Raw genomic sequence first — 9,461 nt, 5'->3', positions numbered from 1 at the left:
CTTCTGTTGCTGCAGCTGCGGGCGGACGGCCAGCTGGAGAAGGTAGGCAAACAGTCGACCGACAAGATGCTGATCCCTCCGTGTGTTGCTTAGCTTACATCCGTTCTCTCTTCGCCAGGTCGACGTGGCCGCTTTTCCTGACACCTCTGGAGTTTACGTGGGACCGCCAATCATCTCTGTTTTAGAGACAACTGAAAAGGATTTTAAAAATGGTCAATTTAAAGTTAATGACATGCTCCTACCAGCCACGATGGAGGGACACTCGCAGCGTAAAGAGCTCACGCGGCGATGGTCTAGAGGGACTGCTGCGCGTCGTCGCCTCGCAGCTCGAGGAACTGCAGATCAATGGCGAGGTACAGCCGAGTGTCATGGTGGAAGTGGAGAGAATGACGTCACTCAAAAGACTGGCCGTAAAATGTGTTAATGATAAATCCCTGGACTTTCCGGACCTCCCGTTGCAGCTCGAGGAGCTCAAGATTAAGTTTCCTAGTGAAAACCAGTTGCTATGCGTGGACCGAATGTCTAGGCTGCGCAGCCTGCAGGTTCTTGATTATCAAGGTCCAAATTTGAGCTTCGCCCCCTCACAGCACACAGCCCTGCGGTGGCTGAGCGTGGCCTTTAATGCTGTTCACAAGAACACAATGATGTCGCTGATCCGCGCCTACGCATCATCAGTGCAAGAGCTCTATATAGCCTGTAGCGTCAGTGAGAGAATAAGAAAATCATTTTACCACCCCAACCTTGCCGATGACCTGGCGGCGTGTGGACTACACGCCCTGCGGCGGCTCGTCCTTGAACGTCCTGCAAGTGACCCTTGCGCCGACCAGGTTGCGAGCTGCCTGCTGCAGTGTCGGACCATCGGAAGATCCTTGCCGTCTCACGTCCAAGTGGTCTGCATTAGTTGCAACTTGTCTGCACTCTAGGGGTATACTTTAATCGCCCCCGTTTCTCTCACACATACTTCATGGTCGCGAGTAAACATCCCCTTGCTGCACTTTTACATACAGTGGCTTTGTAGAGATAGTCGTGAATTAAAGCTTGTTCAAGGAATATTTTTTACAGTAATTTGTTTAGTTGAATAAAATTAGCAATGATGAAAGCGTGCTCATTTCGTTACACTTAACATCCGAGGAGGCCGTGCGTACGTACGTGACCGATAGTCGGGATTATCCCCCCCCCTTCTTCGTGACTGATCAGAGTATCCCGACCCCCGTCCTCCCTAAAATAATCGTTAACGTAGGGTAGGGCCTGCCGACCCACGGTTAGAGAGATACGGTGGGGACATGGAGGATGTTCGGAGAGCTCCTTGAATTGTTCAAGTGCCGGTGCAAATCTCAGATGCAGTCCCCCAAATTTTAGTGTTTTTGTTTGCCTTTTTGCAGACAAAATGCAATTTTGTTTTCAGGACTATCCTACATTGGTACCGGTCTTCGATCACCCTCATGCTGGGGATGTCCTAGTTTAGTAGTGGTTGGCGCTGTATGCAGAGTGTGTCGGTGCCCCTCTCTCTCGCACTGTGACTGTGAGGGGCATTTCGGAACTCCCAGACTTTCCGACTTCCGACTTCCGGTCCCTCGGATGCAGTGCCTAAAATTTTTGTGTTTCGCCTGACATGCCCTGACAATTTGAGGAATAGGGCATCGCACTGGGTAACTCAATATGGATCCAGGATGGATCCCACTTTTGGACAGCCCCAGGTCCCCCGACCGTGTATCTCTACACTAGACATGCACGCCGACCTTACTTTTGGTGGCGGCGACATGAGGGCAAAACTCAGCCGGCGGCGGCGGCGGCGGCGTTCACGCCGTCTGTATGACCAGCGGCGGCGGCGTTGCCGGCGCGTTTAGTTGAAATGAGCGCTAATAGACCATTCCACCGAATGGGAAAGAAGAAAGAAAAGAATCAAAAAGTACCGGAAACAGTAAAAACCAGTATGGAGATCATTTTTGTACACCTCTGTGGCACACCAACAAGTCCAGAATAATTATCTTGGTCAAGAAAACTAGAAAAAGGGAACTGTTTGATCTGTTTATCAATACTGTTTCCAGTGCTTTTTGATTCTTTTCTCTCTTCCACAGTCGGTGGAATGGTCTATTATGAATAGGTTGCGTTAAAAACGTTAAATTAACAACAATTTTACTGGTCCAGAGCATTATTATTTCTCGTTGGAATGGGTCGGGGTAGCGAGAGGAGAGGAGTGCGCGTTTGGTAGCCTGTCTTTGGGCACCAATTGGGTTAAAAAAATATGCTGAATTTGGGCCGCGCCGCCAGCTACGCTGCCGATAATTTTACCGGCGGCGGCGCGGCGTGCATGTCTACTCTACTCCGCCGGGCCTCGACGGGCCCCTGCATGGTAGGCACGACCGCCGCCCTCCGCTGTTAGCGTGGGTGGCCTATGGTGCAGCCAGAAGGCGCTTCACTTACGCACAAACTCTACCCAATGCGGTTTTGCCTGTTAACATACGGGGTGGTCCACTCGACAGACCCCTTCCTTTATTCTGCTTATACTGTACCGCATGCAGGCGTGCGAGCGGGCTTTCCTACTGTCGCTTACCGTGGTGCCTTATGGCCCCATGCGAGTATGCAATCCGTCCGCAAACCTGCATCCGGTACGGCATAAGCAAAATAAAGGAAGGGGTCAAAGTTGGGTCTTAAAGGGAATTTGACACTTTTCGCCTGAGATTGCAGTTCTAAGGATATCTTGAAGTACTTTATTCCGAGTCTACTTTTTCGACCCCAGATTTTCACGTGTCAACGTGCGCTTCGAGGCTGCCCCCTTTTCTCGACGTTCCACCATCAGGCCATTTCAAAGCATCACCTAGAAACTCAGTTAATAACGTATCGCGAAGGGCCCCCCTTTCCCCCAGGTCACCGCCCCGCTCACCTCCCCTCCCCGCCACGCCAAGTTATGCGTTGGCTCAATGAATCAGCAGGCACCCCTCCCCGCCCCGTCAGAACGTCATGTCCCACAGTGTGCCGCCTGCCAATCCCTTCACCTACTCCTCTGCTAATACAGCGATGCTGTCGCCGTCCCATCGGAAATGGCCATTAGGTCGCCGCGAGCAGCAGGAAGAGGGGGGGGGGGTGTTTTAAACACCGACCCGGCACGCAAGCGAACTGGATCATTCTCCATTAATCGCGGTATTAACGCGGAGGAGAGGAATGATGTGTATAAAATGCAAGTAAGGCAACTTCTGATTCGAGTGAGCCCTCCAGTGCGGCCGGGCTCTTTTGATGTCTGTTCGGCACTGCGCCGGCCCCGCCCAGCCTTGGGCCCCAACGCAACATCGGGTCGGGTCCTGAAATGAGCTGGTTGGGAGAGCAGGAGACCACTGCCCCAGTTTCGGCGGCCGGATGACTTTTCAGAACGTTTCGGAGGAAGTATCCAGGGGGCGTAGCTCAGATGGTAGAGCGCTCGCTTAGCATGCGAGAAGTACGGGGATCGATACCCCGCGCCTCCATGACACCTTTTTTTCGTCGTTTTCGGGTGGAAGGGTGATCGGAGAGCTCCCCGGGTATTTCGACTTCCGATGCCAATCTCGAATAAAGTCCTCAAAAGTTTCGTGTTTTGTTTAACTTTCTGAAGATAAAACGCGACAATTTTGGGGACTGTATCCGAGATCGGCACCCCAAGTCGTTACACAATCCGGAGAGCTCTTCTATCACCATTCTAGCAGAGCGCTCAATGTGCGAGATGCAAGTGAGTGGTCTGGAGCAGGTCTGGAGTGGCGGCGTAGCCTCGTCGAGCGCCGTTGGGGTTAGGCAACCCATCCTGCCTCAGCGCTGCACCGGACCGCTAGCGCCGAGGGGCGATACGCATGCAGCGAGCGCATCGAGATACGCTCAACTCATTTCCACGGGATTTTCGCAGTTTTATTTTTCAAATTTATCAATTCTCCTCATCTCACCTCTTCGGGCAGGACACGCACCCACCCCGCTCGCGCTTGAGTGTGTGTGTGTGGTGGGGGTGGGGACACCACAGGCCTCCTGTAGCCTGAAGACTCCGGTACCAAATGTGAGCTAACTCTGTGAGTGAGGGTGTCTTCGGCGAGCTCGGGAGGTCCCCGTTGACGTCCTCCGGACTGCGCGGAAGGCTTCGGCGCCACCTGATTGAAACTTGGTGCTCCAGTACTAAATCCGAGCTTAAACAGGGCGTAAGGGCCCCGTTGGCTCCCTGAAATCGACTTTTTTGGTTTAATTTGCCTACAAAACCCTGTGTAGCACTTCAATGGTCTTCACCATTTGTTTACAAATACACTGGCCAGGCCAAGCTGTGTAGCCACAGCGCATCTTGGGCTTATTGGATCTGAGGCTTTACGAGAGGCGTGCTCTCTGCTCTCACAGCACGCCTTGGTTAGTGGCCGCAGTCTAGAAGAGCAGGGCACAGGATGTGCTGTGGGAGCCCATCTTTGTTTTTACATGTCAACTCCGGTGTGCTGCTGCAGCACGTCCTGGGCCTGGATTGTGTTGCCCTCCTCATTGAATGCCATGCCATGCCAATGGCCGACTGCTGCCAAGATGTTCCTACGGGGAAGCGACTTAGGCGTGCTCTGGGGTGCCAGCGACGAAGGCGGTTACTCATGTACAACATCTAGATTTTACTGTGTAGAGGGGCAGAAACACGGCTCTGTTACTCCGCTTCAGCCTGGGGCTGCCAAATCCCGGACCCACGGGTACCCGGGTATCCTGGGTAGGAACTAGGTACGCTATGGGTAACAGTGGGAGCCGTACTGCAGCGCGCTGTAGCGAACTGGCACACGCACCTGTTGCTGAGGTCTTCGGCCGAATGTCGACGAGATCCTGGGGGGGGGGGGGCGCCGGTCTCATCCGATTGTACGCGCCCGGGTCAGCCTCGTCGATGGTCGCATACGGCCCGGGGTACGTCCGCAGCAACTGCAGCAGCTGCTGAGCGGGGACCCCACTGGGAACACCGGATCTCACGCAAGGAAAATCGGAGAGCACCCGGAAACATGGGCAGACAAGTGGAATGTAAATAATAATGCTTTGTACCCAGAGTTGCAATTGAGTAAAAGTAACGAGTTTTCATCGTGAATAATGTTGAAAAAAAGGTTTATGTTATTTCCGCAGTTTGAACTCTGCGAACGAAAAGGCTGGCTCGGGCTGCGGTCAGGAGCAGGGGCAATAAGAGAAGACACCTTGCGGGAGCTCGGCGCCTGCGAAACTCAGGGTAGGCCAGGCCGCAGCACACGCGTGCACTGTAGGCAAGATGTTGCCTACCTATTGGGCGCTATGAGAGCTAACATTAGCATAGCGCAAGCTTAGCCCGTTTCGCAACGAGCAACGAAGGGCGTGTTTTCTAGATGATCCTAAACGTTACGTTCAATGTGTGCGCACTGGCAGCTGGCAGCTGACCGTTCCCATCTAAGTAAGCTCTAGCTCGCTCCAGCTCCTTGACGAAAAGGCTACCTTCTGTTCTGTCCCGTGTTAAAATTTGGGAAACGTAATCAAAGCAATGTCTTCGCACACGTCCCTCCAATCAACTTGAACTCCCACCTAGAACACGACCAGATACTGCACCAACTTACCAACTACCTTGGGGAAGTTTCTGCGCCGCATGTTGTCCAGAGCCCCTTCTGGTCCGCACTGCTCCGGGACGGCCACGTCCCGTGACGTCACATTCACGTCCCGAGGCCCGACGAACGAGTGGAGGTGCGCCGGCGGGGAGGCCGGCGGCGACGTCTGCGGCGCCACGAGGATGTCCACCACGCTGGGCTGCAGGTCCAGGTGGACGCTCGTGGTGCTGCGTCGGCGCTCCCTGCCGTCCCTGCGCTCCCTGCCCTGCTGCACCACCTCCTGGGCCACCCAGTCGCGCACCTTGCTCATGGAATGTACGTCGGCGGTGTCGTCGCGGCTCGTCCTGGCGCGGCCCATGCGGCTGGTGCTGCGGCTGGCGCTGCGCACCGCCTCGTACAGGTCGTCCTCGCTGTCGAGAACGTTTTCCCCCCCATCCCATGCACTTTGCATGGGTTTCCAAGGCGGTGAATCTCAGGACCCCCTAGCACCCCCTAAACTAGACGCAAGCCCGCGCCCGCCCCCGCGCCCCACGCCTGACGCCTGACGCCGGCCCGGCCCAGCTGTTCTGATCGTCCCGGTCGTCGAGGTCTTGGTTCTTATCGGCGTCCGGCCAACGCGCGGGCTGCGGTTCTGCAGGTGGCCGAGTGCCGGGTGGTAGGCATTCGTCTTGACGCGCGCCGCGACCACCGCCTTGTGCGGCCGACCCGACCGCCGGCCAATGTAAACAGAGCGGGAAGCAGACGGCAGCCGACAAACGGCGTGTTGTTGAGAGTGAATCTGAGCACAACGTCCAGCTCGCTGAAGTGTTTCCCAGTTCTAAACCGTTCTTGCTGCTGTGTCACTCTTAGTAACGTTCCTCCTGTCCCTGTAGTACTTTGCTTGAGGGAATATTAGTAATATCTTGCCTGTTCAGGCAGGGTTAATTTTCCTCGTTGTGAAACACAGGAACCTACTGGACAACTGGCTTGAAACACTTACATTTTGAAAAGTTTAGAACTGGCCGATAGCAGCGGAGTAGGTATGTATCTCAAGTTATGACCTTTTGTTTATTGATGATCTCTAACTGCCTGACCCTTTAAAACGGGGATCTCTTTTGTTGTTTTCGCAGCAAGAGACGATCAACCCTTCTTCTGTTTGAAATTCCTTTTCCTTTCTTAAGTCTCAATAGCGATTTCGTTTTTGTAGATTTAGTCAGCTGCTCAAAGAGTGCAAATCTCTTATCTGTTTGTTACAGTGATGGAACTTCAGTGTGACATTTGTTTTAACCAATTTGACCTGGATCACCACCGTCCTAAGTGCTTGCCTTGTGGGCACACCATTTGTCAAGAATGTGTGCAGAATCCTGCCTTGGATAGCAAGTGCCCAGCTTGCAGAATGGTCAGTACCGTAAAACAGGCTAATATGGACCATGCGGGGTGAAGTAGACCACTTTCTTTTTTCTCTGTTCTGCTTCTGCTCGACTTGTGCTACCACTTAGTTGTGTTCCTGACAATGCTGGGCGACAGCTCAGTGGTTGCGCAAGTCAAGCAGAAACAGAGCATAGGAATTAAAGGGTGGTCCACATTACCCTGCATAATCCATATAAGCCTGTTTTACGATAATTAAAATAGAAAGCAGTTGTATCTTCCCTTTCTTTGGTATGTATGCACAGTTGTTATGCAAGTAGCTCTCAACTACTTTATCGTCCTCTTTGCTGAGTGATTAAGAAATAGAAAAATGAGTCTATTTAACAATGAACTACTCACTGTTTGTTTCTTCAACATGTAGACTTGTACTATGACTCTTGGGCTGTTGAGTATATGATATCCATAGAATATAAGTACTTTATTTTTTTGATTATAAATCAAGGAAAAGGGTGCAGCTAACCATCTAATAAATAAGGCGTACTTTGCAGGTCAGGTTTTAGGAAACTTCTCAGACAATTTATTCCAACTAACTTGTAAGCTTCTGTAAAGATAATCTCCAATATGCATTAGCAGCACTACCAATCAATAAAAGAACTTATCTTTGGTTGCAATGGACACACTGTCGAATAATGGCTATATTTTATGCCTGTAAGGTCATTCCGACTGATCTGAACATCATTGAAATGCCATGCATAATTCATGCACTTTCGGGAACTTATCACTGTGTACTCAAAAGATGCTCCTTTTGCCATATTTGTGTGCATAGTGATCATTGTGCACTGTTCTGACAGGATCTGGCCGCCGACCTCACCGACCTCCCCGACAACATCCTAGCGATCAGGATGATTGAAAACGACGGCGCCCCTCCTCGCAAGAAGGCCAGGACAGAGGAGACTGAGGTCCAGCAGCTGCGGCGGGGCGTGGAAGCAGGCCGGAAGGTGGTGGAGGTGCTGCGGCTGGTGGTGCCCAAGGCCGTGGAGGCCCTCAACCGCCAGCTGGACTCCTCGGTCGCCCAGCTGCGCCAGTTGGAGGAGGCCCTGGAGCTGCAGGTGCAGCGGGGGCGGCGGGCGGCGAGGTCAGCGACCCGGTGGCGGAGCAGCTGCAGCTGGCGGTGCAGCTGGAGGACAGTCTGCGCCTGCTGACCGCCAACAAGTGCAGCGTGGTTGCGGAGGAGGAGGACGGTGCCGCCTGGCGGTCCAGCGCGCCGCTCGGTGGATTCAGCGACATCCTGCGGCTTCTGTTGCTGCAGCTGCGGGCGGACGGCCAGCTGGAGAAGGTAGGCAAACAGTCACACAGATAAGATGCTGTCCCTCGGTGTGTTGCTTACATCCGCTCTCCTTTCGCCAGGTCGACGGGGCTGCTTTTCCTGACACCTCTGGAGTTTTCGTGGGACCGCCAATCATCTCGGTTCTAGAGACAGATGAAGAAGATTTTGAAGATGGTGATTTAAAGGTTAATGACATTCTCCTAGACCGTCCACGATGGAGAAACACACGCAGCTTAAAGTGCTCTCACGGTGATGGTCTGGAGGAACTACTGCGCGTCCTCGCGGCGCAGCTCGAGGAACTGAAGATCAAGGGAGAGTGCAACGTTCAGCCTATGGTGGAAGTTGAGAGAATGACGTCACTGAAAAGACTGTCCGTAAAATGTGTTAACGATAAATCCCTGGACTACCCGGACCTCCCGTTGCAGCTCGAGGAGCTCGCGGTCCAAAATCCAAAAGAGAATCAGTTGCGGTGTGTAGAGCGGATGTCTAGGCTGCGCAGCCTGCAGGTACACGATTATTATGGTCCAAATTTGACCTTTGCCCCCTCGCAGCACGGAGCCTTGCGGTGGCTTTGCGTGGCCCTCAATACTGGCCACAAGGACACAATGATGTCGCTGATCCGCGCCTACGCCTCATCAGTGCAGCACCTCTGCATATACTGTAGCGTCAGTGATAGTAGAAAACGATCATTTTACTACCCTGACTTGGGCGGAGACTTGGCGGCGTGTGGTTTGCGAGCCTTGCTGCAGCTTGTCCTTGTACGTCCTAAAAGTGATCCATGCTCAGAGCAGGTCGCTCGTTGCCTGTTGCAGTGTCAGGCCATACGAAGATCCTTGCCTGCGCACGTCCAAGTGGTCTGCAGGAAGTGTAACGTGCCAGCATCCTAGGGAGAACATCTAAAGTGTACTTGTAACCATCTTCTTTAACGTGGCGGTGGTTGTAAAAGTGAGCAAACGTTTACACTTCCCGTCGTTTTACAACCAGTTATTTATTGATCATTTGTTTAAGTGCTTTAAAGGTAATTCACAATTTGAAAATTCAGGAGTTTAACTTGTGCTTTGCGTTAATAAAGGGGCACAACTTGTAAGGTGTTAATTTCATTGACATTTCAGCTAAATGCATTGCCTCATCGCCTAGATCCAGCCATTACGCCCGGGTTAGCCCGAGCGGAGCCACTGAATGTTGGTCGGCCTCGGCTTTGGAGCCCCCCGTGTGGAGGGTAGGTCATCTCATTTTGGTAGTCGAAGTCGGCG

The 9,461-nt window shown here is 52.8% G+C and overlaps 2 protein-coding genes and 1 non-coding gene across 3 annotated transcripts in view; all 3 read left to right on the top strand.

Moving 5' to 3' along the window:
• On the top strand, positions 1-1,055 carry LOC127748786 (uncharacterized). The gene is made up of 2 exons (XM_052263657.1): positions 1-42; positions 119-1,055. Exon 2 carries the CDS (start codon positions 210-212, stop codon positions 921-923), a length of 714 nt encoding a protein of 237 aa, XP_052119617.1. The 5' UTR covers positions 1-42; positions 119-209; the 3' UTR covers positions 924-1,055.
• LOC113202351 (uncharacterized) overlaps positions 1-9,295 on the top strand; it is a 28,425-nt gene extending 19,130 nt beyond the window's left edge. The window contains exons 4-5 of the mRNA XM_052263653.1: positions 8,017-8,217; positions 8,289-9,295. Of these exons, the coding sequence (XP_052119613.1) occupies positions 8,017-8,217; positions 8,289-9,095 (1,008 nt within the window). The 3' untranslated portion in view covers positions 9,096-9,295. The remainder of the gene's footprint in view (positions 1-8,016; positions 8,218-8,288) is intronic.
• On the top strand, positions 3,389-3,461 carry Trnaa-agc (transfer RNA alanine (anticodon AGC)). The gene has a single exon. It is a non-coding gene; the product is annotated as a tRNA-Ala (tRNA).
• Positions 9,296-9,461: the final 166 nt, after the last annotated feature.

This window comes from Frankliniella occidentalis, unplaced genomic scaffold, assembly GCF_000697945.3.
Source record: "Frankliniella occidentalis isolate FOCC.00 unplaced genomic scaffold, Focc_3.1 Scaffold13, whole genome shotgun sequence".
Lineage (NCBI taxonomy): Eukaryota > Metazoa > Arthropoda > Insecta > Thysanoptera > Thripidae > Frankliniella > Frankliniella occidentalis.
Note: the sequence above shows the minus strand (reverse complement) of the source record. Positions and strands in the feature narration are given on the sequence as shown.